This window comes from Crotalus tigris, unplaced genomic scaffold (assembly GCF_016545835.1).
Source record: "Crotalus tigris isolate CLP2741 ecotype Arizona unplaced genomic scaffold, ASM1654583v1 scf7180000017987.690289119674:8195010, whole genome shotgun sequence".
Lineage (NCBI taxonomy): Eukaryota > Metazoa > Chordata > Lepidosauria > Squamata > Viperidae > Crotalus > Crotalus tigris.
The window spans coordinates 5,323,828-5,351,733 of record NW_024096758.1 but is presented as its reverse complement, the minus strand read 5'-3'; the positions used below and the strand labels follow the sequence as shown (position 1 = coordinate 5,351,733).

Sequence of the window (27,906 nt, the reverse complement as noted above, 5' to 3'; positions counted from 1 at the left end):
CTTAACTGGAAACCAGAAGGTGAGATCAAGAAGTCCAGAGGAGTAAAAAAAAAAAAAAAACAGCTTCTACAGAAGGTGTTTTTGCAGGCATCCTGAGAACCAGATGCTTGAATTTACAATCAATAAAATTGGCCATGGATTTCTGAGACCTGTTTTTAAAAGTTAAGAAAATGAATGGCCTTTATCATGTAGGCCAGACATGTCAAACACAAGGCCCAGGAGCCAGATGCGGCCCGCAAAGTGCTTTCATGTGGCCCGCGAAGCCATCCTAGAAACAGTGAGGCAACGGCCCCCGCTGCCTTGGCCCTGGCCCAGGCCAGCCGGGAGCCAATGTACAATTTTGTGGTGGCCATCTTGGCACTTGCCCTGGTGGGCCATGCCTTGATACTTGCTCCGGTCCCACCCCCTTCTGCCAGAGACCCTCAGATCTATCCCACTCCTGCCCAGGCCCCCACAGGCACCCTTGACGCGAATGATGTAGATCTGGCCACGCCCACCCAGTAGGCCACATCCACTCCATCCATGCCCACCCAGTAGGCTGCACCCACTCTGGCCACACCCACCTGGCCCCCCAAATACAATTGCAATGCTGATGCAGCCCTCAGTGAAATTGAGTTTGACACCCCTGATGTAGGCAAAAAAATCCACCCCCCCAAAAAAAAACAGGTGAGAAAGGGAAGACAGGATTGCTAGTTTCTCTGAACTTGTACCATACCATGAACATAACCCACCATCATGCCTTCATCATGCAACCTCTTCTTTAATCCATTACCCAACTTTACCTCCACTGCACCTGGCTGGGGGTGCCTTAGAACGACGACGTCGGCGTAGCAGCTCATGGTCTGAACTGAGTCTGCCAGAGATTCTCCCTTTTGGCAGGATGAGGTGGCTTCAGAAAAGGGGAGCACAGAGCCACCCAGACGGTACATGGCTGCAGAAAAGGAGCTGCTGGTCCGTGTGCTTGCCTCGTAAAACATGGAAGCCATCACCTTCCCCTGTGCAAACGTAGCTCTGGTTTAGTATTGCTGTTTTTCCTGCCTTCCCCAAATCTCATTCCCATTGCCCCAATTCAACGTTTTCCTCACCTTGAGGATGTCAAGACTGCGCTCTTTTTGCACCATCATGCGCAGATTGTGTGCGACATTAAACAAGTGAGACATCTGTACAAAAAAGAAGATCATATTGTGAGGGAAGGAGCTTAGGAATTTTGAGTACAGGAATTCCATGAGCACAGACACCAGAATGTAGGAGAAAAAAGCTAGTATGCAAATACCTGGCCCTTTGTGAACTGTTTGACTGACAGTATATGTTGCCCCACAAGAGGATGAAGTAATGGTGAGGTTTGAGGATGTGGCAAACTCTGAGGAGATGCCTGTCTGGGTAATGGGCCAGCAAGGTATAATGGGCCATCCTGGACCATGGACAGGTCTAAAGAGGTAAAGAAAAAAAGATCAGCTCTTCAAGTAGAACATGCAAGAGAAGATGTGAGGGATCTATCTCTGTCTCTCTTTTGCCTTTTTCTTATCCTGCTCTCCTTTTGGGTCTGTTCCTCCAATTCTTTCCTTCCATAACCTTGAAAGCCTTCATCCTAAGCTATTATCATTCATTAGCGTAACCAGGATAGAAGCAACTGTTTGCCCAAACACTACATGGACAATACAGGTCCCCAGCCCAAAAAAAAGAGAGGAAACGTTTGGAGGAAATTTTTCGGCAACAGGACAAACACAAGCAGAACAACTCTTTAGAGCCTGAACTTTTAAAAAGGCAGAACCAAATGGTGTTTTGCCTACATTCAGATTATGTTCAATTAACTGATGCAACAAGCAAAGTCTAAGAAATAGTCAATCCTGAAATAGTATTTTAAAAGTGTCAATTTTGAGATTTGATCATGGTGGCAAAACTATCTTTGTCAAATGAGATAGTAGACAATGGGATACATTCAATGGATTTGCTTCATAAGAAGAGGAATAAGGTTGTTTTAACCAGGCCAGGATTAAAAGCATTGTTCTAAATTTACAGAAGTTTTTAGTAAATTGATGGTTTTGAACTGCTTTGTCTCTCATTAGTTGCTATGCAATGTTGCAGAGATAAAACATACTTTACTATGTTATAATCAACATTAAACAAATATTAATGCCATTGGCCCTTAACACCTTGGCCCTCCTGCCTCACAGAGTCCCATCTGACACAAAATCCAAAGCAGAATCCCTTTCTGGTCTTGCTGTCTACAGCAGTGTTTCCCAAACTTGACAATTTTAAGGTATGTGGAATTCTGGGAATTGAAGTCCTCATGCCTTAAAATTGTCAAGTTTGGGAAACACTGGTCTACAGCAACCAATTTTCCCCCTCCACATTTCTCCTTCAACAAACTTGCCCATGGAGAAATGCTGTAAAATGCTGTAAGAGACTAGAAATCTACATGGCCATATCTGAATTTAAACGAGAAGCTCTTTCTACAAGGCTACTTAGAACAAAAAAACTGATTTGAAAAAAAAAAAATCACAGAAGGAATAGCAGCAGTCTGAATCTGGGGGGGGGGGGAGAAGAACTCACCTGGCTCAGGTGCTTTTTTGATAGCTCTTTCTCTGAGTTCATCAGCTAGTCAAAGGAAAGGGACAAGAATTACAGTCTAATAGAGACACCTTGCCATGGCTCCAGCCCTCCTTCCCTAAACATCTGCCCCAGAAAGGAATCCATTCCAGGTAACCTTTCATCCATCACCTGGCAGCCCAGGATCTGAAGCACGATGGATGCGGGGGGCCAAGTAGAATCGTGCATCTCCCACTGGAGCAGCTCGCCGAGGACTAGATGCACGGCCACGAAAGATCTCTGTTTGCACAGTGGCATGAGGACGCTCAGGTGTCTGCAAGATGAGAGGAACTAAGCAATGGAAATTTAGGGAATAATTTCACTTTTCACTAACAGCATCCCCCAACTTTCCCACCTTTATCCATTTATCCATCTATTCCCAAGCATTCTCCTCCTTTGTTCCTTCTTAGCTGAGTTTCAGCACCTACCTTCAGGATCTCTTTGGCTGGTGCTGGGAGAGGTACTGAGCATGGCCACTTTCGCACATCCTGCCCATAACCTGGGGATACGAGAACCTATACAACACAAAATGTTCACGTCAGTCCTAACCCCCCTGGCATCAAAACGTCATAAAGGGGAGGTAGCCAAAAGGGCCTCAGAGGCCTTTAATTAGGTAAAAGACATTTTTTTTCTACACCCCTTCCTCAGTGCTCTGTATTTACCTGTCCGTCAATATAAGCCACTTCTCCACGAAGAATAACACGACGTACAGTCCCCTTCACTCGCATCCCTTCAAAAGGTGTCCACTGGGATTTGCTGAAGGCTGTATGGGTTGGCACCAGCCACTCCTGCTCCAGATCCACCTGCCAGAAGACATAACAACTTAGAACAGCTGCTGGTACTGACAGTGGGAAGTCCACACCATTGAGTGGGCAGTTATGGCTTTATGGCCGAAGAAAGCTTTCTAGCAATAGTTTTTCTGACAAAACAGAGTTAAGGCAAAGATGCCAGTTTTGACAGGGCTCTACGTTTCTCCCCTCAAGGCCCTTTTCTTGCAACAGCAGCCCCACCTCAATGTATGTATCTTCCTGCACAGGCAGTCCAAATATGCGCAGAGGATTATCATACAGGCGCTTGACAATATCTTCCACAGTGAGGCGCCCTTCAGAAACTGCTGTAAGCAACAGAGGCAGCATAGTCTCCAGACCTGGGAAGCCTGGGGGAGGGTCCTTCCCAAGCTTCTCCTCCAATGTGTGTGGAGCTGGAAGGAGAAAAGTAAAAATATGGCAGAGGAAAAGCTTTCATACTACAGCTCTGCCAACTGGTACTGGGTATAAAAGGCAGACTTGCCTTCCCTGTTTCTAGTCCCACACATATTCTTCTAAACTCTCGGAAATAAAGAGGATGGGGCTATCAATTGTTGAAACCATTTGGGGACATGTCCCGAGGCTGAAGATTTCCAGCAATCTAAACTAAAGCCACACTTGCCATGGTCCGTAGCAAAGCAGTCAATGGTGTCCAGGTTGTCCCAAAGGGATTCCATGTCTTCGCGGGTGCCCAACATGGGGCGCACCTGACCCCGGCCTTCCCCAATACGCCTCAGATCTTCCTGGCAGAGGAAGAGGTGATGGGGAGCCACCTCACAGGTCACCTCAATGCCTTTCTGCTTTGCTGCTTTGATGATCAGGATCTGTGAAGAAATGAAATGTGGGAACCTGCCCTTCCCAGCATATATCCACACAATGTTACCCCCGGAATTTTCATCCAGGTTCATATCAAGTATTTTAATAAGGATACAAGAAGTCTTGCAAGTCATTTGGTCTCTAGTTATACCAGAGATTATGCATTGTTTGGTTGGGAGAAGAAAAATCTTGTTTTCTGTTCATGGATCTTCCCTGAACATACAACCTTATCCTTTAAGCTTATTTGCAAAAATTGCCTACCTCTTCCTTGCGGGCCACATGGCAGATGTGGACAGGACGCTGGTATAGCTGTGCCACCATCAAAATGGCTGCCACTGTCTGTTTCTCAGCATGTGCTACAATTGGAAGGTGCTTGGGCCACTTTTCAAAGTGCTGAATGGTTTGGAAAGATCAGAAGAAGATTAAATACAGAGGATAGATATGCACTGATAACATAGGCCAGAGGTTGTTTGAATGCCTTCTAATAGCCTACCCATTAAATTATTGAAATATTGGCAGATGGGGTACTAGAAATTCTATTTCAGGGCTCCAGTAAGAGAAAAGCATAAAACCTTCCACATCAAAGCAACTTTCCCTTACTTGCTAAAGAAACAAAGCCCCAGAGATCGAACAAAATTAAACCCACCTCCATCCAGAGAGAAACGTTGTCCATCTTGAGGTCAGAGAAAGTGTCATTCAGGTACATCTTTAGACCAGCGGCAGCTCCAGCCACTGGCCCCAGAGAGCCGGCATTCTCAGCTGAGGCGCCAACATACAGTGCAAAATCACAGCGGGCTCCAGCCTCAGCCAACTAGAGGTAGGCAAGGGTGCAAAAAGAAAAAGACAGTCTCAAAAGGTGTGACAAGTTCTTTCCTTTTAATATTTGGATTAGCCACTCTTATCATATACCAAGCTGAGAACTGCCAGACTCAGAAGAGCCTCATCTTGACCAGAAGAGCATTCAATAAACAAATACATAACAAAACGCTTGCTGAAATGCTTGCTGAGACATGCATTAAAATATTTTCATGCTGAAATTTTGCTAGTTTTAATACGACTACAGGTTAAGTGTCCTATATCATAAGTTGTAAAGACAACTTTTTTCTTCTAGATGTTGTGAGCAACATGGTTTTAATAATTAGTTCCAGGTAGCAAGCAAATTATTTTCTTGACTGGTATTGTCTTTACATTTGATTACAAACTGAACTGATAACATTCCACTAATTTAATAAAAAGAACATCAGAAGTAGCAGCAATGTGCACACTGAAGAACATTTCCTAATACAAAAGGCAAGTAATAGAGGGCCAGATATCTTTCTTTGGAAGTCTTTTGCTAGTTTGGACACCACTATCAAAAAAGTCTGATCCTTCCCTTGCCCCCATTAGTCATGATCCGGGCAGTCCTTACCTTCTGCATTAGGGCAAAAGAACTGGCATCAGTGACAGCAGGTGAGGTGTTTGGCATGGCACAAACCATTGTGATGCCACCAGCTAGAGCAGCTGCTGTACCAGATTTGAAGTCTTCTTTATGGGTGGCTCCTGGTTCTCTCAAGTGCACATGGATATCTATTAGACCTGAAGGAAGAGAAAGAGGAGAAATCAATAGAGGAAAAGGACTATATTTGTTTTTGATTACACAGTGATATTATGCTCACAGTCAATCTCATTTTAGCCAAATCTAGTATATTGTACAAACTCAGGCATTTACTGCAGAACACTGCAAATGTGAACCCAGAGGTGTCATTTTCATTAAGGCTCACGGCTGAAAATGCATGTACAGGGCTGCTCCTTGTATATCCCTACACACATAGTGTGAATGCTGAAGTTTATGTGAAGTGTGAAGTTTCTGTATATCTCATGTCCATAGTATAGGTGTACCCAAACTGAAGCCAAAATTGATTACGGCACCCTCGGGACCAAAAAATGAACACTCTGCAGCTCTCAAGTATTGAAAGAGCCAGTTTGATCTAGTGGCTAAGGCAACAGGCTACAAAGTGGGAGACCGTGAGTACAAGTCCCGCCTTTGCCATGAAAGCCAGTTGGGTGACTTTGGGCCAGTCCCTCTTTCTCAGCCTAATACACCTCACAGGATTGTTGTAGGGAAAATAGGGAAGAGAAAGATATGTGGGATATGTTCCTTATCTTATTTGTAACAAATAATAAAGGTGGGCTACAAATAAATAAATAAGAATAAAGTTAAACAAATTAAATTCTCACACTTTCAACAACTAGGAAAGCCATTTTCTGTTCAACTCTTCTGAGGTCATTCTTACTTTTTAAAAGGGTAATAAATGAACTCAACCCACAGTCAATGGATAAATTGTGATAAACTGCATCTGCAGTCAATGGATAAATCAGTATGTCCAGTATTTAGAAGCTAGTCCCATTTTAGGCATGAAAGCTGGCTTAATTTGATTTGCTTAATGACTGTGATGAGGAGTCCTTGTTGCTCTCTGAGCTTGCTTGTTTTCTTGCACACATTTCATTACTCAAACTAGGCAACACCATCAGTGCTAATAAGGACTCCTTACTAACACTGATGATGTTACCTAGTTTGGGTAATGAAACATCTGCAAGAAAACATGAAGCTCAGAGAGCAAGAAGGATCCCTCATTTTAACTTTATTCTCCTTTATTGGTGACTATGGTGACCTACTTTACAACTATTGTAAAAAGTGCTATAAAAATGAGTCTGGTCACATAGTGATTTGACTTATGATCACAATGACATAATCAAAATTCCAGGTTCAATTGTAATCATAAATAGGTGATCTGTCTGTCAAGCTCTGGACCTGGACTCAGCTATAAATCACAGATCCCCAACTTTACATGGCTTAACTAGGTTGTTAAGCTTGAAGTCAATAGAATCTCTTAAGACTCTCATCGCAGCACACTAATATTTATTGCAATTAGTCTGAAGCCATATTAAATAGCTCATAGCTATTTTGTCATATATCCCCTCTCCTTGGACTCAGGAACCTTTTTTAATAGCCCTGCTCTCCACTCCATGTTCTCAGGGCTCCAAATTCAATAAGTGAGCCTGTCTAAAAAGGCAAAGACCAAGTTGGACCAGCTAAGTGCATTCTTTTCTGTAGATAAATCTTCCCCCAATGTGCTCAAACTTTGATCTACCTGGCAAGCGGATGAGTTTCTGTGAGGTCATACAGTCCACATGCATCTTCAACGGAGGAGGCCCTCCAATTTGCCCAAGAGCCTAATGGAGAACAGAAACAAAGAAAAAGAGGAGGACTCAATCTCTCAGAATAGCAAAGGACACCCCCCATCCAACATACACACAATGCACACTGGAGATCTCAGCATTCTCCTAAAGCTGAATCCCATGTTTCTCTTCATCACTGCCCAATCCTTCTCCAATTCATTTGCCACCCCTCACAAACCTCAACGAAAAGCTTGGTGCACTTGATGTCTATGATGAGTGGCACTGAGTAGTCAACTGCCAGCCGTCGTGTTCGGTAGCCCTTGGTGACAAATGAAGAGAGCCTCCTCCCACCAGAGTTGCGCATTGACAAATTGATCACTAAATCAAAGTGATTTTCAGCCAGATAATCCAAAATGCTGCGCTGTTGGTTCTCCTTGCATGGCATTTCATTGCCATCTGCCTCTTCAAAATGCCAATCTACAGCCATCACCTGCCACAAAAGAAGCAGCAAGTCCTTAAGCCATCGAGATACAAAACACTCAAGATAATGCAAGAATGCCAGTCATGGTCTTGGCAGATTAGCCCAAACAATTGCAAAATAGACACAGAGTCATTAGAACCTTTTGTGAGTCACACATTCCATAAGTTACATAATGCTGTGGCTCTGAAGTACAAAAGTGAAGTAGGTTGGAAGAAGATGCAAAAATTGTTGCTTAAGCAAAGGGGGCCCAAAGCATTTTTAAGTCCAGAATGCTCACAGAACCTTTGGAAGCAACTCAATCCGCCCCCCCCCCCATTCATTAAACTATCAGGAGGAGGAGATATAGCATAGACCTGTAAGATTCTGCTATTTTATTTTAGCCAATCTCAATAAAAGTAGCTTTAGGCTTTCTATGAAGTTGATTTCCTGGTCTGGTCTATTTAGTGGGGCTGACAATATGTAGCACTGGGTTACATCAGGAATCATCTTGTCAAGGTCAATTCTGCCCATCCATCTGAACATTACAAAAGGTCTACTTCTTGGGAAGTACACAAAGCCTACATGAGGCAACAGGCCTTCTCTGGAGCAGCCTATATACTGTGGGATATACTTCCCTGTGAGGTACACGTAGCAACTTCTCTCCTTGCTTTTCTTTCCACTATGAGTTTGATCTTAAACCAACTGCTTGATGTATGCACTCCACCTTGTATGAATGTTTTGTTCTGTTTTGGTATGCCTGTTTGTTTGCTTGTTTAATTGTTTTATTTGCTCGCCTTAATATATTTGCAGAGTCTTACAACTGGGGCAGTGTACTATTATTGTAAAGAAATAAACATCCAGAATTCTCAACCAGCATTCTGGGAACGTATTTATTTATTACATTTCTAGGACACCCAACTTCAGAACAACTCTGGTTTCAAAAATTAAAAATAATATTTAAAAAAAGGCAACACTCATCTGATGGACAGCATAATTTTTCTTCCATACCATCCCCCAACTTAAAGGGCCTTAGATTTCACAATTCTGGAAAGCATCAATTTGGGGAAATAGGGCCTACAGATAAGAAGGATGTGTGTTCCTGGGAGAAGACCCAGAAGTAAGTAAAGGAGAAAGCAAACCTCTATTAAGCCCAAGGCTAAAATTGGAAGCCATCTCTCTTTCTTGCTGTTTAAACAGCTTCACCGTGGTGCTAATTTTTCCCCCCCAGCAACCTCCAGCATTGGAATAACAAAGAATTCCTATTCCTGCTCTCTTCTTCTGCACTCCCCCTTAATTGTTTTCATCTTTCCTCAAAGGAGAATAGCACAAACTGCACTGGAAGGCAATAATATATATATACATTGCTTACTGGTGTACACCACTTAGAGAGTGCTTGCACTTAAAGCGGTATATAAGTCTCAAAAATAAATAAATAAATAAATTCACTGCAGTTTATTAACCTAATAATTATTAATCTAATTAACCCGTCTTTGTAAAAAAAATACCATATGTTATCATGACCATCTGTGTACCTACCTTAATGCCATGCTCTGTATAAAAATCAGCAGTGCCCAGACTGGCATAGAGATTATAGCCCAAGCCTTCCAGGGTACGTACTGTGGACAGCAACTCACTCTTGTTCTAAAAGAGATGTGAAGTAAAAAGGAAAGGCACACCTATTCAGACACATCATAAGCATGTCTGCTCTTACTGCAACCCACCTTCCCCAATCCTTCCCATTGACTTTCTTACCCTCCTGTTCTTCTCTCTCTCTCACCCTATTCCCCAAATCCATTGTTACCACCATTTATTACAGCAAGAATACTTGGCTTATTTTTTATTCCATATAAACCCTTAAAAGCAAACCTCAAAATAATCTAGAAGGGTTGAACAATGAAAACTTTGTAAGAAACATTATCAGTTGTTCTGCTACTACAACAAAAGTATAGGAATGTTTAATCTGAAAAAAGGCTTTGAGGTGGTGACACCAACAGGACTGTTCTGCTTTTCCTCCTGACAAATGCGTCACCCTTTCCCACCCAACTGACCTTGTAACTCCCAATAGTCAGCAGAATGTTCTTCTTGGGAATCTTGAAGCCAGTGCTCAGCATGGCTTTGAGGTAGGCTTCACAACGATTCTCCCCAAAGCAGGCCACCTCACCTGTGCTGGTCATTTCTACCCCCAGCACCACATCAGCACCTGCCAGTCGTGAGAATGAAAACTGGGGCACCTGAGCAAGAAAAGAAGAGCCCAAAATTAGATGGTCAAATCAGTCTATATCCCAAGCTGTGACTGGTCTAAGAAACAAAGAAAAGGTACATTAGGGCTCAAATCTTCACTATGTGAATGTGATTAAGCTATTAAGCTATTCAGCTGCTTACCTTGACACCAACAATGCCTGTGCCTGTCATGAGTCCAACGGACTCCACCTCTTCTCCCATAATCACTTGCGTGGCCAAAGCTACCAGGTCAACGCCCAGCGTTTTGGAGACAAACGGAAAGGATCGAGATACTCGCACATTGCATTCAATTACCTTCAGCTGGTCATGCTGCAGAAAAGAAAAGCAGGTTGGCAGGACAGCCAAAATAAAGGATGTTAGCTCCAAATCATGCCAATCAGAGACTCTGATCTACATCACATTGTTCACCTTAACATTACAAGATATACAGTGCCTCTCAATTAAGTAAGATCGATCCCTGTTATCGTCAATGAATAAAGGAAAGTCAAACACAGACAGCATACGTGCACACTAGAGCTAGAAATCTGATTCAATCCATGAATGCCAGACTCACTGACTTCTTGCCTCCCCTTCCTGTTACCTTGGCAATGAGTTGGAGGTTGAAGGGTCCTGTGACCTGCAGTTCCTGTCCAATGGCATGCACAATCGCCTTAATCCGCTCCAGTGTCTTGGCTGTAATGTCCTGTGGGGGTGTCACTAGTGTGGCATCCCCTGAATGTACACCAGCATTCTCCACATGCTCAGAAATGGCAATAGCCACCACTTGTCCATCACAGGCCACAGCATCGACATCTATCTCCTGTTGGGAGGCAAATACAAGAGCCTCAACATTTGCCAATAATGCCTCCCTCACGCGGGTCTTCCTGAATGCCAAAGAAAGCAGAGACTCCCCTTTGTGATTTGCTTGAGCACACAAATAGTACGCCCCTATTTCCCCTGTGTTCAAAGGATGACAATCACGGGGCTGCTTTCAAGGGTGACCTTCTGCAACAGTCTTGTGCTTATTCTAATCAGTCGAGCCTATCACATTCTCCAGAGTGACTGTTTGGCATACAAAACCCACCCATCAGCCCTGCCCACCTTGGCCTCTTGGATGAACTTGGAGATGACCACAGGCTGCTCCTTGGAAACAGCAACAGCATTGCTAAGGAACCTCTCCAGGTCATTATCTGTGTAAGCCACGTTCATGGCCGCACCGCTAAGCACGTAGGAAGGACGCACCACGCAAGGGTATCCCACCTTGCAGCAGAACTGCTTGGCTGACTGCAGAGGAGAGATACTGTAGGGTTACAAAGGCTATATCTGAAGAAACAGCTCTCTGGCCCCATCTTTGGCCATTGTTTCCTTTGCCACTTTGCCAGGATGCACCAGAAATTCCAGGCATTAAATTGTCCACCTCCTCCTTTCCCTAAAACATGCAACAAGTTAGCACCAATGACAAATGGACCTTAATTTCCCCTCTTACCCTAAAAATGCCAGTCTGCAGTTCATTAGCAACTGGGGAAAAAAATAAAACACCCAAAGAGAAGTGATACTGGGAACTTGCCATAATTCCTCATACACCCTCCCATGACAAAACCAGCTCTACAGCTTCTGGAATGGAAAAAGAGACCTAACCAATGATGGTCTCACTTGGGGGATTTCCCTCCCCTATTCCCACCCACTCACTCTTTTTAATTGTAGCACCTTCTATTCACCTCCATGTCTGAGAGCTCCTTCCAGAGGGGCTGGCTAATGTTGATGGTGTCCAGAAGACGGGAGAACTTGAAGCGGTTCTCAGCAGAGTCAATGGCTTCAGGGGAAGTGCCTAGGATCCGGCACTGCTGCCGATGTAAGGCCATGGCGATATTATTGGGAAGCTGCCCCCCCATGGACAGAATTACACCCTCAGGGTTCTCCAGCTCATAAATATCCATCACCACCTGAAGAGCAAAATTGAGAATGAGGAAGAGAGGTAGAAAAAAAAGAGGATGCTGTATGATGCTTCTTAGAATGGAGGACGGATTCTCCCCTCTCCCAACAGATCTTTGATTTGGCTCCAGATACCTTTTTCTTGTGGCAACCAAATAAAAAGATATCTCCTGCCTCCCTTATCCTGTCTATTTGCTGCAATCACACCATCTAGGTAAATTACACTCCTTTTAAATGAATCATAACTAACGGCAAAAACTCAGTCCAGTGGTACCAATAATGGAGTTACTGCCAAGTGAAGAAACTTTCTGCTTTTAACTTGACTATGGACTTTAAATGTGCACCAACTTTGTTTCTGCTTTTATTATAGCCTGCCTAAAGGGAAATTATCCCAAGTGACAACTTATAAGTAATCTGGAAGGCAACATGTTGATCCTATTTATTGGCTAAACAACATAGAACATAGACCTGCAAGAACAAAACTGCATCTGCTTCTCAGGAAGATGGCCATTAACAAGGGGAGGAATGGTTAGAGGAAGCTTTCCTTGCTTCTCCCTGCCAGAAGCAAAGAGATCTCTGAGCTTCAGTTGACATTCAGTATATATTGATTCATTTTGGTCATCATACTACAAAAACAATGTTGAGATGGATGGCCTCTTATTTCTATACTCTAACCATCCCCAAGTATAGAAGAGTCCTTTCCCTAGCCTGTTTCAATGTCTTGCCCTCAGTACTACTCGACGGGCGATTCAAGAGGCTCCCGTTTAGTGATAGGGCTGAAGTTGAAACTGTGGAGCATGTCTTATTATACTGCCCTATGTATAACACAGCCAGAATTAAACTATTGCCTCTCCTTGGAATTGATCCCTCTGGTTCTAATGTTAGTAATTTGGTCTTATATTGTCTAGGGGATGGTTCCTCCTATATTACTTCTCAGGTTTCAAAATTTCTTTTAAGAGCCATAACTATTTCTTTTAAGAGCTGTAATTCCTCTTAGTCAAGGCTTCTGGTGTTAATTGTTTGTGATTATATTTTTCTTGTGTTTTCTTTTGTTGCACTTGTATTTTGGTCTGTGACTGCAAAATAAAAATTATTATTATATCTTCTCTAAAAAAAATGTTGAGATCTTGGAAAAAGAAACAATGGTTGGAAACTGATCAAAGACAGAAGCAATCTGGAATTACGGAGAAAGTTCCTAACAGTGAGGACAATTAACAAGTGGAACAGCTTGCCTCCAGAAATCGTGGGCACTGGAGGTTTTTAAGAAGAGACTGGACAGTCACTTGTCTGAGGTGGTATAGGTTCTCCTGCTTGAGCAGAGGCTGGACTAGAAGACCTCCAAGGTCCCTTCTATTCTATTCTATTCTATTCTATTCTATTCTATTCTATTCTATTCTATTCTATTCTATTCTATTCTATTCTATTCTATTCTCCACAATAATTCTGGGCCAATTATTTGAAAAAAGGACCAAACTGCTGTTCAGGCAAAAACTCAAAGAAAACAAAATAGCCCATCAGGAAATGCAGTTGATTGTCACCATATTGCAGGCCATTGCTTCCTTGCCTTGAAGACTATCTTCCTATTCCTTCTTGAACCTTATGTGACTTATTATTTTTAGGCCATGAGCAGGGTCTGACCCTTTCTGTGGTCATAAACTGCTTGAGAGAATAATATTGTCTAAAAAGCAAGGAAGAGGATAGATGTAAGAAAAAGGCTGGTATACTTGTGGAAGCACCTGTGTGAATGGAGACACAAGTGCTATCCTCAAGGAAAGAAATGGCCATGTGAGTAATATCTGGAGTAAATGAGTTTATTTCCACCTCGTTTTTTCCCCCCATAGCAGCAGACTGAGAATTCACTCATTTGAGATGCGCTGGTAGAATCTCCAGATGTGCTGATAGAATCTTTGATGACCAGCATTAAAGCCCTTAGAGCTTAGACTAAGATTCCTAGAACATTTGTTAAATATACATAGTTTAAAACTCAAGAGGAGACCAATTTATCCTAGAGTTCCCCTACTGCTTAGTACAGACACTTCTATTTCAAAACAGAGAGCTGAAAACATACTTCTGATCCCTTTTTAAAACCAAATCTTAATGCAACACCATATAGGACCCACCTCAAAGGACATTTCATCAAAATAGAGCCGGTCACACATGTCGTAGTCTGTGCTTACTGTCTCAGGGTTGTAGTTCACCATGATGGTTTTGTAGCCCATCTGTTGGAGAAAGGCACATAGAGCTTACATCTTCTGAACTCACACCTCTAGGAACATCAGCCTCATCACGGCTTTGGGACTCAACAGGTGATTAACAATCCACAAATTGGCAGGTATATTGGTGACCTGCCACTACTTAAGAGTTATCTGGAGCCGATATTTCATGCAGTCATTTGTATGTTGGTTGCATGAAACATTCCAGTACCAGACCACGTGGCCTTCTTGCACATCTGTCAGACTTCCTATGACCCATTCAGACAAGAGCAATGAAGTGATTGTGAATAGTGGAGGAGAAAGACATAAGGAGGAACTGAAAGCCCTCTGTGACACAAGGTGAACAAGGAAAACTCCTGACATGTCTAGGAAATGTTTTTGGAGAAGAAGCATCCAAGTACTCACCTTGCGCAGCTCCTGGATGCACCCAACGGCACACCAGTCAAATTCCACACTGCTGCCAATACGGTAGACACCAGAACCGATGACCATGACGTGTGGCTCATGGAAAACCAGGTCATGCTCAGTGCCATTGTAGCTGAGATACAGATAGTTGGTCTGGGCTGGCCATTCTGCGGCCACCGTGTCAATCTGTTTCACCACTGGTAAAATCTTCAGGTCATGGCGCATCTTCCTCACTGCCAGTTCCGTGCTGAAACACAACAAGCTTTTGTTTTTAATATTTTAGTATTTTAATTGGTTTGGTTTTATAGTTTTGTGATTTTATGTGGTTTTTATCTTTGATTGGGAGCCATCCAGAGTTGGTTGAAAGATGGGTTGCTATATAAATGTTTAAAATAAAATAAAATGATAAAACAAAATAGCTGTCTTTTGCTGGGTCAGGGTACTGGCTCCAACTGATAGCTGTTTTCCACGACTTCAGTGAGATTTCGTTTTCAAGCAGAGACTGAACAGTTTTTACACATAACTGCTAACATTCACTTAACATGATAGCTTATGTGAATTGCATATTTACTGTATGTGAATCAGGCTAAAACTATGGCTGGGTTCTCACAACATGCTAATCAAAACTAACCACCTTATTTCACCCTGCACTCAGCATGTTGTCAGAAAACAAACAACCAAGGGACAAAGACTGTGGTATCCACTTTGCCACAGTCAGCATTATAGCTTTTCCCCCACACATCTCATCCCTCTTAATGGTCTCCATCCCTACAACCTGTTCTTAGTAAGCAGTAGGTATTACTTTGCTTCCAGTTTTTGGCTAATGGTCAGGACCGCCTAGACTTGAATCCTTTGGGCTGCTTTTTATTTACTCATAGAATAACATAATATAAAACAACAATAGTCAAGGAGCCAAACCAGGTTAGACAAATAATAACCACACTGATGCTTTGATCTTGTACCTGAGCACAGCCTGAGCCACCTGCTTATCTGAGAAGCCCAACTGCTTGGCCAGCTTCAGGACATGAGGTGGCATGGATCCCGGCTCTGCCTGGCGATATGATTCCAGGCACAGTGCATGATCAGCTATATTTTTCATCTTGTGCAGGAACCAGCGATCAATCTTGGTGAGCTCATAGAGACGCTCAATGGAATAGCCGGCCCGCAGTGCAGCTGCTAACACAAAGATCCGCTTGTCAGTGGGAGTCTCCAGCTCCTGCAGTGATGAGGAAGGGACAGAAAATTGTGGACAGCACAGCGCTGAGTGTTAGTCCAATGGGACTGGGGACAGCAGCTCCTGGAAATTCAGCATGCTTGGTCACCTCACCAGGAATGCCTACCATGTCAGAGACTGGTTTTATTGTGGGATCAAAGCCCACACAATTCTCATCCACCATGCGAAGTGCCTTCTGAAATGCCTCCTCAAAACTCCTTCCAATGGCCATGACCTCACCTGAAAGAATGACAAGAACAACAGTAAATTTACCCAGGGGAAAATTATTAAGTTTAGATTTTTGTGCTAAATAAATAAACACGGCTTCTTTCAAAGCCAGATAAAATCAGCATGTATCAAGGAATCAAACAAGATTCAAGCATGAGGAATGAGCAGACCATAACTCAGGGAAGGCCAGGTTCACTCAAGCATCGTCTTGTCTTGGTTTTAGAGACACCCACAATTGTGTCTGCATTATAGTGTCAAAGCCATCCTAAATGTTTTGTGTGTGGCAAAAAAGGGAAAGTAGCAGAAGTAGTGAATACAGTCTTGCCCCTTTTCGATATGCATGTGATATTGACACATGTATAAAAGGGGTCCAGTTGTTCTGGAATTTTTGAATGCAAAAAACAGAATACAACTTTCAACATCAATTTATACTTAGCAATGGAAGAATAGCACCAACTTGATAACTTATATAACTACATAGGCAAAGGATAAGAAAGGGGGAGAAATAGAAGATTTTCAGCTGATGGAACAGCCAAATCATGGTATCCTAATACCTGGTCTGCTGCCTATACCACACAAAGCACAAATGAAAATCAAACTTGACTGCAAGGTAGGAGCCTGACTCCAATATGCACTTCCCACCATATTCTTCTTTTCAACACTCACCCACACTCTTCATGGAACTGCCAATTTTAGTGCTCACACGCAGGAACTTGCTGAGGTCCCAGCGTGGAATCTTGACTACACAATAATCGAGGCTAGGTTCAAAGCAGGCTGTGGTGGAATTAGTGACTGAGTTCCTGGGTTGAAGTGAAGGGAAAGAGAAGGCTAAGATGGAGAGCCATGGATCTCTTATTGAATCTATGATCAAAAAGCTATAACAGCAGGCACAGTTGCCATTCCTTTAGAAAGACTGTATAAGATATGGCAAGAATCCAAGGTGGTAGCAGTTGCTAAGACAAAATTTAACAGTCACGTTTTAAACAAAATAAAAAGTACATAGGGGACTGGCTCCATAAAAGGCGAAATAATATTTAAGCAAATAACCCATTGACACAATGGGGGCAACGAGTAAGCAGACCCCTCCCCAGATAGTTCTAGCAAAGCAATGCATCCTGCATCCCAGAGCATTCAGGTATTACCTGAGGATAGGCAATGGGATGCCCAAAGCCAACTTAGCAGCAACATAGGCCAAGGGGTAGCCAGTAGCCTTGCTTGCCAGAGCTGAACTCCGTGAGAGCCGAGCATTCACCTCTATGATGTAGTACTGTGGGACAGGAAAGAGACAGATGCAGCCCAGCCAATATTTCCACCATCCGTCAGTATAGCAAGCAGAATGAGAAAGTTTCCATATTTCCTGGGAATGAATTATAACTCAGGACCGAGCATATGGTTAATATGCAGAAGGTCCCAGGTTGAGTTGAGCTAGAAAAGATTGCCTTGAAACTCTGGAAAGTCAATCCTATTCTGTGTTGACAAAAGTGCACTAGGTGAACCATGACTTTATTCAGCAGAAAGCTGCTGTAAGCAACTGTGAGTAAGTTCACAGTATCATCATACACTGCTCAACAAGGGCAATCATAGGTTGCCACGCATTTGTAATGTCAACTCAAGAGCATCTCACCTGCTCAGACTCAGGATTCAGTGCATACTGAACATTACATTCTCCAATGATCCCGAGGTGACGAACCACTTTGATGGCTGTAGTGCGCAAGAGATTGTATTCCTTGTTGTTGAGTGTCTGGCTGGGGGCCACCACTATAGATTCACCAGTGTGGATGCCCAATGGATCCAGATTCTCCATATTGCATACCTGTTCAGGATTGGGAACCGAGAAGATCAGCTAGATAAGAAGGCGGCCATGATCACTGCAAATCGATGCCTCCAAGTTCTTAGATCCTAAGTTAGGTCTTGTGCCTCACTATTGTTAAAGGACTTTCACTTAAGCAGCTTATGTTTATTTTTAACTAAAATAAGTGTTTTCTCCTTGCTGCAAATCAATTCCTTGCATAGATATGACTTGCAGTGTGCTTGTTGGTATAGTCAGAGGTTGGGATCTGTCTAGCTACCTTGGACACCCAGCAGCAAATAGCAATCTGCAATCAAACATTTGGCTGCTTAATTTTATTTTAAAAATCCTTTTTCTGGCACCCAAAACAAGCTTAAACTTGCCCTTTTGGTGATGAACCTCCCTCTACCCCTTTAACCCAATTGGCTTACCGTGACACAGTTGTCATAGGCATCACGCACCACCTCATACTCAATCTCCTTCCAGCCCTTGAGTGACTTGTCCACCAGCACCTGTGAGGTGTGGGCAAAGGCCTGGCTCACCAGTGCCATCAGCTCCTCCCGCCCATTGGCAAACCCAGAGCCCAGCCCGCCCAATGCATAGGCTGAGCGCACAAGCACTGGGTAGCCAAGTCGTTCTGCAGCAACCTGTGCCTGTTGGGAGAAAGCATTTAGGAAGTCCATGATCCCTAGTGGTGGTTATCAGAAAACAGATCATATCTTTGGCCAGCAATTCTGGCAGATCCAAGTGGACTAGATGAGGTTCACATCAGAAAGCCTGATTCTTTTCTTTGTCAGTCGGAGAAAGTTCCTAACAATGTTTCACTGAAGAATGAACTACTGATTCTATCCTGCAAATCTAGTTCCCGTCCCGTATATTCTTGCATGGATTCTTCTATTTAAAATTCTTCTACCATGTTTAAAAGCACGCTTTGTTCAAGATCTGGGTCCACTGGGACCTGAAGGAGAACTCTATCTCCACTGTCTTGGGTTCCCCCAAAGAGAGGTATGGCTATAATTAAGCAGAATGACATACTTGTTCAATGGAGCAGGCAGCCTCACTAGGTGCCACATGTTCCCCTATCTCCTCCATCTTCTCCACAAAGACTTTGCGGTCCTCTGTCATCTCAATAGAAGCCACGGGAGTGCCCAGCACACGCACATTGTAGCGCTCCAGCACCCCAGCCTTAGTCAGCTCCACGCCACAGTTGAGTGCTGTCTGTCCTCCAAATGTCAGCAAGATTCCATCTGGGCGCTCATTCTTTATCACCTGATCATAGAGAAGACAGTGGAAGGCTAGGAATGTCCCTCTGCTCGGTTCTAGTCATATCCCACCCCTGAATTCTGTAAGGAAAGTGGAGAGATTCTCCAATTCCCTTAACTGTACAGGTAATCCTTGACTTACAACCACAATTTAGCCTAAAATTTCCATTGTTAAACAAGGCAGTTAAGTGAATTTTGCCCCATTTTATGATGCTTTTGCCACAGTTGTTAAGTGAATTGTGTGGTCATTAAGAAAAATCTGGCTTCCCTGACTTTGCTGGTCAGAAGCCAGCTGGGAAGGTTACAAATGGTGATCACATGACCCCAGGACAGTGCAACTGTCATAAATACATGCCAATGTAGGATTTTGATCACGTGACCAAGTGTGAAAATTGATCATAAATCACTTTTTTCAGTGAAGCTGTAACTTCAAATGGTTACTCAACAAATGGTTGTAAGTACCTGCATGTTAGGACATTCACAGTTTCCAAATAGAATAGGAATACTGAGTGGCAGATGAACAAGGAATCTGGGAAAGGGAAATAATAAATTCACCTGGGTAACATAGTCAGGAGTAATGGGCAAGAAGTAGACCTTGTCAGCCAAGCCTTTGGAGGTCTGAACGGTGGCAATATTTGCATTGATGAGCACTGTCTGGATATTCTCTTCTCTCAGAGCTTTGATGGCCTGGGAGGATGGGAAGTGAGATTATGACTGAATAAATTGTCATCCTTGCAACACAATACCAGTCGTGTCAAAATATGCACATAGCCCTCATAACAGAGGTCTTTAAACTTGGCCCTTTTATGACTTGTGGACTTCAATTCCCAGAATTCCTCAGCCAGGCACGTTGGCTGAAGAATTCTGGGAGTTGAAGTCCACAAGTCATAAAAGGGCCAAGTTTGAAGACCCCTGCCTCATAATGTAATAAAACCACTCACAAGGCAACACCATCGAAACAAAAAATTGTATTACCCAAGTCTATTAAAGACTTAGCAGTTGAATTTGCACAGCATGAAAAATTTGGCTAATGTGAATTTGGGCCCAGTGTGTTGGGCAAACCCAATCTATTTGGTTAATTTACAGTTACTTTATAGCTAAATATATTATGCAAAACTAGTAAATTAACTGTGGTAAATTGCATAATCAAGATAAATATGTGAATAGTTTTAGAATAGTTCTCTTTTGGGCAAATAATTTCCTGAAATAGGCCATGATTAATTCTGACCCATTGTCTTCTCCATGTTGAACTTTTTTTCACTTTTATGAATGGACAACAATTCCGTTGACCAAATTGTTACTGCCTACTTATCCCCTTTTCTTCCTTTTCCTTGTTCCTATTGTCTTCTCTGCCATCTTTGTTTTTAACAATTTGTAAACCATCTAAAATCACTGGGGGTTAAAAAACATATTCATTAAATTAATACTGACTCAATAGTGGCTAAAAATGCCAAATCCTGTGTAAAATCTGGCTGATTGTGCGACCAACCATAATAATGATAAAAAAGCAAAGATAATACTAATGTCAAAGCAAGAATATACAGTATACAGAACCATAACAACTAATAGTAATGGATGCCTTGGGTGCAATCCCCAAATGTCTAGAGCACTACTTGAACACCATCAGCATTGACAAAATCCCCATCAATCAACTACAAAAGGTAGATTTATGTGGAACAGCTTACATCCTGCAACGATACCTTTAACACCATCAAAACAACTTCTGCCTATCCCAGATCCTTGGGAAGGACTCAACAGATGGATAAAAATATCAGATCCAGTCATCTGGATGACTGTGCAACCAACCATAATAATAATCTTTGCTTCTCTGTGATACAGCCCAAGGTGAGCTGAGTTCAGCTGCTGCCCTGTATCACTACTAAAGAAATGATCTCTCCATACCGGATACCTCAAGCACATTGGTGACTTTGCCATCAGCAAAAACCCTCAGTCCTTTTTGCTTGTGTGTATTCTACCCAACCCCCTCCCACTTTGTAATTTTCCCCACTGCCTTTTGACTTCCATTTCCTCACTCACTCACCTGGGAGCCAGAGTAGTCAAACTCACCTGCCTGCCCTATAGAAAGACCCCCTGAGCCCAGGATGAGCACCTTGTGAGGGCGGGACAGGTTGCTGGCAGGCAGGACTTTTGAATTGTGCAGGCAGTCCTGCAGGCGTTTATACACTAGAGGTGGGAGGGAAGAGAAAGAGATGCCTGGATGATCACTGCAGTAGTTAAAGCCCATAGGTGGACCCAGCAAAGCTTCAACCCTGCCAGGAGACTAGCAAGCACCCTATAGCAGGGGCAAAACCTGGTGACCATACGGGGTAGCATGGAGGTAAAGCCAGGCCTCTATCCAGGCTTTCAGAAGCCAACTCAGTCACAGAGCTCCCACCTGTCTTAGGGCCCTGCCCTCCAGCAACAGTGTCCTGCACTGTCTCCAAGAAGACATCAAAAAGACATTCAAGATCCATCGGCCCTGCATTGTGCTCTGGGTGGAACTGCACACTGGGATCAGACAGGGGGAGAAAACAAGGAGGGAAATGTTACGGGCGCAATTAGACAATGCAACACAATACCATTCTCTGGTATTCTATCAAAATTCTTAGAGCAGTTATTCTGTAAGGATAAAATCTACAGCAGTTGGGGCTGTTTATTTCAAACAAAGGCAGATAAGGGGAGACATGATAGAAGGCATACAACAGTGTGCACATTATGAACCCAAGGTGAGAATTCAAAATCTCAGCAAAACTAAATGAAAGGAGATTTTTGGCTGATAAAAAAACCTGGAAATTTTTGCCATCTGATGGACAGACGGGCTTAGACTGGAGAAGTTGATGGAAGACTGGTCTACTAATGGCAACTACATCTGGTAGCGACTTCCTGTCTTTGATCTAGTGATTAATGTGCTAAATCATGAGTAGGGAAATCTGAGTTCTAGTCTTCCCTTAGGCACATAAGCTAGCTGGATGACTTTGGGCCAGTCACCCTTGCATAGCCGTAGAAAGACAATGGCAAACTACTTTTGAAAACATTGCCTTGAAAACTGCATGTAGTTGCTAGGAGTCAAGGGTGACTTGACAACACACACACAAATCATAACCAGCATACTTTAAACACCAAAGTTTGGGATGCAACAGTGGAAAAAGTATCACATTCCTCATAATCCTTGGAGCTTCCTGAATGCACCAGGTTGGTCACTATACAATACAGAAGCCTGGACGAAATGGAACCTTGAGCTGATCCAGAAAAGCTCTTCTTAGGTCTTCCGTATGGTTCCAGCAAATCAGAATAAAGAAGGGCACCCCAAATCACTTGTTTACCTCCCCATCTCTTGCTTTTCCTTACCTGAAAAATGGCTTTGACTCATGCACAAGTCCCTCGTTAGAGTGATCATTTGCATTGGTAAAGAGAGGAGTCCAGCCGGATGGCAAGCTAGCTGGATCTACTGCAAAGCCATGGTTCTGTGATGTGATAAAGCAGCGCTGGGATCCCTCATGCAGGCAAGGCTGGTTGTGTCCACGGTTTCCGTATCTGAGGAGGAATTCGAAGGCTTAGCTTGTGAGGAAAAAAAAAATCCTCAGTTTCAAGCTATAGGTCAGTGGTTCTCAACCTGTGGGTCGGGACCCCATTTGGGGTCGAACGACCATTTCACGGGGGTCACCAAACAACGCAGTCCGCCATTTTTCCCCCCCTTTTCCTTGGCTGTGCTACTCCCTTTTATTCTATTGGCTTTTGAAAACCAATAGAATAGACTCTCTTGAATAGAGTCTAATTCTATTGGCTTTCAAAAGCCAATAGGAATTGTCCAGGCTGTCTCTGCCCTGCTGAGCCCACCAAAAGTCCCATTCTGCAAACGGTGCTGCACCAGTTGAGTAGTCCTCGACTTACGACCGGTTGAGTAGTCCTCGACTTATGACCGGTTGGGGGGGGGGTCGCAGCATTAAAAAGGTTGAGAACCACTGCTATAGGTAGTCCTCCATATACAACCAGAATCTCAGTTGTTGAGTGAAGCGGTCATTGAGAACCACAAGACTTCTTCGCTCAATGACTGCAATCCCAGTTCTCCCAGTTGCAGTCATTAAGCAAACATGCCGATCGTTAAGTGGAGGGATGCTGGGGAGAGAGCCTGGGCCTGCTGGGCGTGGTAGGATAGGGAGAACAATTGTGAGAATGATGGCGTTTGCTAACATTTTCACAAGATTTGAGATCCATTCCTCCAGTGTGCCGAGGAATTTCCAGAGGAGCCTTTCTGAGTGGCTGTGTTTCTGCCCCTCTGGAGGGGAAATGCCAGTATCCTAGGCCTTTCAGAATGCTGGCATTCACTAGCATTTAACCTGCTGGAGGGGAAAACATTAGCAAATGCCAGTGTTTTCAATAAATTTGAGGTCTGGTCCTCCATATGTGTAGTCATGTGACCAGGGCAGTAGGTGTACTGGTGTGATATTTAACAATGGCCAGAGGTGCTTTATGTTAAATGACCAGTCATAAGTTGAGGACTACCTGACATTTACTATAGTGCTGAAGAATTAGACTGCTCAACATCATTGAAGAGGTATCTATTGGTTATTTAAGAGCCGTGATGGTGCAGTGGTTAGAATGCAGTATTGCTGGCTAACTCAGCCCATAGCCTGGAATTTGATCCTGACGGGCTCGTGGTTGACTCAGCCTTCCATTCTTACGAGGTTGGTAAAACGAGGACCCAGATTGTGGGGAGCAATTGCTGACACTGTAAACTGCTCAGAGAGTGATGCAAAGCACTATAGAGCAGTATATGTCTAAGTGCTATTGCTATTTCAGATATTCACACAAACACTTACTTCATTTTATAGGTCTTAGCTCCAATGGCCAAAGCCAACAGCTGATGACCCAAGCAGATGCCAAAGACAGGCTTTGGAGTTGGCAATTCCAGCATACGGTGCAGATTGGAAATGGTTTCTTGGCAGAATTGTGGATCTCCAGGACCATTGCTAACAAACAACCCATCAAATTCTGGGGGAAGAAATGAGGTATCAGATGGCATTATCCATTTATTTATTTCATTTTTATCCTGTCTTTATTACTTTATAAGCAATTCAAGCTGGTGAACATATGTAAACCTCCTTCCTCCTCCTCTTTTTCCATACAACAAGCCTATGCAATGGGTTGGGCTGAGTGTGATTGGCCCAAAGTCAGCCAGTTGGCTTTCATGTGTAAGATGAAATTAGAACTCACAATCTTCTGGTTTCTAGATCAGCACCTTAACCACCAGACCAAATTGGCTCTCTTTATGACCTTAATTATTATTACTCTTCCCCTTGAATGAGCCACCTGGGCTCCACATTCGTTGCTCCCAAGCTGAAACAAACCACCTGTTTGGATCTGTGAACCCCTTACTCACCACTCAGTTATCCTACCTGTACTGTCCAGATGATGGTCCCAGGGCACCACAGTAACAGCTGCCCCACGAGCACACAGGCACCGGATCTGGTTGTATTTCAGGCCACAGTCAATTGCTGTGATTCTCACAGACCCATTAGGGTTGAACAAGTGGGGCTCCTGTGGAGTCATAGTGGAGAAAGTAGTTATGCTGAAGTTTATGCACAGTAGCCAATAAAACACACTTAATCCTATATCACTACTGTTAATGATACAGAAGAAGCAAGAAGGAGTGATGGATAACCCAAGGTTATGCCATATACGTTATGTGTCTATAGCAGTGGTGGCGAACCTATATGGCACGTGTGCCAGAGGCGGCACTCAGAGCTCTCTCTGTGGGCATGCATACCGTCACCCAGTCCTAAGCCTTCAACTGGGTTTTATAAAACCTTTTTGCTTTAGGCCTCCACTGCCGTGTGCAAAAAAAAAAAAAAAAAAAGGTTCAATCAATCAGTCAATTTCAACTTCTTGCGGAGAAAAAAAAGATCTTGCAAAGTTGGAATTGATTCATTGAACTTTTTAGTCCCATCCAGTGTGCCGTTACGACCGCAGCCACGCCCACCCAATGGGACACATCCACCCAACTGGCCACACCCAGCCAATGGGCCACACCCACCCGGCACCTGACGATGCGTAAGTGGGTTTTGCGTTGCAGTTTGGGCACTCGGACTCTAAAAAGTTCGCCATCACTGGTCTATAGAAATCTTATAAAATAATAACTTTTTGGTGCAGAAAGTCTCTATAAAAGAACTGAGCCACTTGAAAGTATGGAGTGTATATTCTTAGGCAGAAGGAGGGACCACTGAATCAGAACTGCTTCTCAAAATAATGCATTTTTCCAAGCTATGTATTAACAGTTAAGGAAATCCCTCTCCTACTCTGAATATTATACAGTATATCCATGGCTATTGCCTGCCATCTCCAATTTGCTTAACCCAAGTTGTCTTTTTCCTCTCAACCCTATTTTTCCAACCTACTTTCAGTGAAACTTCCTTCACCAGGTTCCGTGTGTTTGGATCGTCAAATGGCAGGGATGAACTATGGATGCCATCTGGTACCAGTTTGCCCAGCATACTCCCTTTTTCCCGGATCCACTTGGTTAGTGCTCGTGTGTCAATTCCTGCAGGAGAAATGAACTATTAGAAAGGATAGACTATCTCACTAGACCAGGGGTGTCAAACTCGCGATGTATCACAACTTTTTTTCCATTGCCGGCAATGGGGTGGGTGCAGTTTCGCCATAATGCATCCGACCCGCGGGCTGGCAGTTTGACACCCCTGCAGTAGACTATGTGGTTCTATGACAGTGTTTCTCAACCTTGACAATTTTAAGGCATGTGGACTTCAACTCCCAGAATTCCACAGCCAGCATTGCTGGCTGTGGAATTCTGGGAGTTAAAGTCCACATGCCTTAAAATTGTCAAGGTTGAGAAACACTGTTCTATGATCATTCAGACAGGATAATCTCCATTTCTATCTATGCTGAGACAACCTGAACAAGCTAACTATTTTCATATTTTGCCTGTTATCAGTAACGTTGGTTCTATCACGATTTTGCTTCCCAATATTTCTGATTAAATACAGTTATGTGGCCATGTGTACCATCTAAGGTGTAGATTTCAGGCAGGGTGATCCAGTTCAAGTCTTCACTCACTCATGGAGTTCAGTGGGTAGCCTTGGGTCACTTAAGTCTTATTCCCAGCAAAAAATCAGGAGGAAACCAGCAGCACCTTTTCCAAATAACAGGTGTTCTTAAAAGCCATAAGCCTTCCTGAGCTGCACCTGCCTTCATTGCAGAGTGGCTTCATGGATGTAGGTAATCTCTTTCACATGTAACCTCATCTGCAGAGCCAACCTGTCTTCTCCTCCCAATTTAAATCCTACATCAATCAAGTCACTCCATGCATCTGAGTGGAAATGTCAGAAATGCTTATGTCTTTTAATAGTAGTTGGTAATTAGAAAAGGTGCTATTGTACTGCTTCTGATTTTTGTTAGTACAGGTAGGCCTCGACTTACAACAGCTCATTTAGTGACCATTCAAAGTTACAATGGCATTGAAAAAAGTGATCATTTTTCACACTTAACAATTGTTGCAGATCCTCATGTTCACATGATCAAAATTCAGATGCTTGGCAAGTGACTCATATTTATGATGCTTGCAGTGTTCTGGGGTCATGTGATCACCTTTTGCGACCTTCTGACAAATAATGTCAATGGGGAAGCCATATTCACTTAACAACCATGTCATAACTTAACAACTGCACTGATTCACTTAATGGCATGACAGGTTGTAAAATGTGGCACAATTCAGTTAACAAGTGTCTCACTTCGCAACAGAAAGTTTGGACTCAATTGTGGTCATAAGTCAAGGTCACCTGTAGAAAATGACACAACTTCTCCTACAATCTCTCAGAATAACCTACTTCCCCAGATTGGTGTTGCAGAGATAAATTTCTGTCTGTGTAGAGAGAATGGAAGATTACCTCAATGGATATGTGCAGAGGCTGTTGCCTAGGCAAAATAGCATCCAATAGCCATATTAAATGAGAAGGGAGAAAGGATTGAGCCTTGAGGCACCCCACTATGGCTTTCAAGGAGCACGTAAGAGAAACTTGCAACTTGCACTTCACCAGGTTCTCTAGAGCAGTGGTTCTCAACCTTTTTAATGCCGCGATCCCCAACCGGTCGTAAGTTGAGGACTACTCAACCGGTCGTAAGTCGAGGACTACTCAACTGGTGCGGCACCATTTGCAGAATGGGACTTTTGGCGGGCTCAGTAGGGCAGAGACAGCCTGGACAATTCCTATTGGCTTTTGAAAGCCAATAGAATTAGACCCTATTCAAGAAAGTCTATTCTATTGGCTTTCAAAAGCCAATAGAATAAAAGGGAGTAGCACAGCTAAGGAAAAGGGGGAAAAAAATGGTGGACTGTGTTGTTTGGCGACCCCCATGAAATGGTCGTTCGACCCCAAATGGGGTCCCGACCCACAGGTTGAGAACCGCTGCTCTAGAGGCAAACCCTAGCACTTTGTGATAAGCTTACCTTCCAAACCAGGAATCCCCTTTTCCTTCAGCCAATGATCCAGTGAGCGTGTAGCACTCCAGTGGCTGGGATTTAGAGAGCATTCATCCACAATCAATGCAGCTACATGAATGCCACTAGATTCAAACCACTGGAGGTGAGGAAGCAAAGAGTTAATAAAGAAACGTATCTCATCATCACAAACATTTCCTAACCCCCTTCTATTCAAGCCCCCAAAATATTTTATTTATTTATTTGAAATATGTACATTATATATATATATTTATATCCATCACTTGTATCAAGAATCTCATTAAAAGAAATTCTGGTTCCCAGAGAGAAAGAATGTATCTGTTTCTCTCCTGTTCTCAGAA

At 43.3% G+C, this 27,906-nt stretch overlaps 1 protein-coding gene across 1 annotated transcript in view; it reads right to left on the bottom strand.

Annotated features, from left to right (window-relative positions):
* The window catches only part of CAD (carbamoyl-phosphate synthetase 2, aspartate transcarbamylase, and dihydroorotase), a 34,393-nt gene that overhangs the window by 3,000 nt on the left and 3,487 nt on the right, over nucleotides 1-27,906 (bottom strand). The window contains exons 3-39 of the mRNA XM_039346107.1: nucleotides 27,554-27,683; nucleotides 25,488-25,630; nucleotides 24,489-24,630; nucleotides 23,913-24,084; nucleotides 22,441-22,626; nucleotides 21,488-21,600; nucleotides 21,134-21,276; nucleotides 19,648-19,779; nucleotides 18,866-19,099; nucleotides 18,262-18,483; nucleotides 17,666-17,854; nucleotides 17,184-17,308; nucleotides 16,708-16,841; nucleotides 15,941-16,053; nucleotides 15,563-15,816; nucleotides 14,601-14,847; nucleotides 14,103-14,201; nucleotides 11,769-11,993; nucleotides 11,152-11,334; nucleotides 10,652-10,870; nucleotides 10,213-10,380; nucleotides 9,879-10,061; nucleotides 9,367-9,471; nucleotides 7,609-7,860; nucleotides 7,343-7,424; nucleotides 5,620-5,786; nucleotides 4,858-5,022; nucleotides 4,473-4,604; nucleotides 4,018-4,219; nucleotides 3,600-3,790; nucleotides 3,252-3,392; nucleotides 3,018-3,104; nucleotides 2,722-2,863; nucleotides 2,554-2,598; nucleotides 1,274-1,428; nucleotides 1,086-1,160; nucleotides 783-995 (exon numbers count right to left, since the gene is read on the bottom strand). Of these exons, the coding sequence (XP_039202041.1) occupies nucleotides 783-995; nucleotides 1,086-1,160; nucleotides 1,274-1,428; nucleotides 2,554-2,598; nucleotides 2,722-2,863; nucleotides 3,018-3,104; nucleotides 3,252-3,392; nucleotides 3,600-3,790; nucleotides 4,018-4,219; nucleotides 4,473-4,604; nucleotides 4,858-5,022; nucleotides 5,620-5,786; nucleotides 7,343-7,424; nucleotides 7,609-7,860; nucleotides 9,367-9,471; nucleotides 9,879-10,061; nucleotides 10,213-10,380; nucleotides 10,652-10,870; nucleotides 11,152-11,334; nucleotides 11,769-11,993; nucleotides 14,103-14,201; nucleotides 14,601-14,847; nucleotides 15,563-15,816; nucleotides 15,941-16,053; nucleotides 16,708-16,841; nucleotides 17,184-17,308; nucleotides 17,666-17,854; nucleotides 18,262-18,483; nucleotides 18,866-19,099; nucleotides 19,648-19,779; nucleotides 21,134-21,276; nucleotides 21,488-21,600; nucleotides 22,441-22,626; nucleotides 23,913-24,084; nucleotides 24,489-24,630; nucleotides 25,488-25,630; nucleotides 27,554-27,683 (5,910 nt within the window). The remainder of the gene's footprint in view (nucleotides 1-782; nucleotides 996-1,085; nucleotides 1,161-1,273; nucleotides 1,429-2,553; nucleotides 2,599-2,721; nucleotides 2,864-3,017; nucleotides 3,105-3,251; nucleotides 3,393-3,599; nucleotides 3,791-4,017; nucleotides 4,220-4,472; nucleotides 4,605-4,857; nucleotides 5,023-5,619; nucleotides 5,787-7,342; nucleotides 7,425-7,608; nucleotides 7,861-9,366; nucleotides 9,472-9,878; nucleotides 10,062-10,212; nucleotides 10,381-10,651; nucleotides 10,871-11,151; nucleotides 11,335-11,768; nucleotides 11,994-14,102; nucleotides 14,202-14,600; nucleotides 14,848-15,562; nucleotides 15,817-15,940; nucleotides 16,054-16,707; nucleotides 16,842-17,183; nucleotides 17,309-17,665; nucleotides 17,855-18,261; nucleotides 18,484-18,865; nucleotides 19,100-19,647; nucleotides 19,780-21,133; nucleotides 21,277-21,487; nucleotides 21,601-22,440; nucleotides 22,627-23,912; nucleotides 24,085-24,488; nucleotides 24,631-25,487; nucleotides 25,631-27,553; nucleotides 27,684-27,906) is intronic.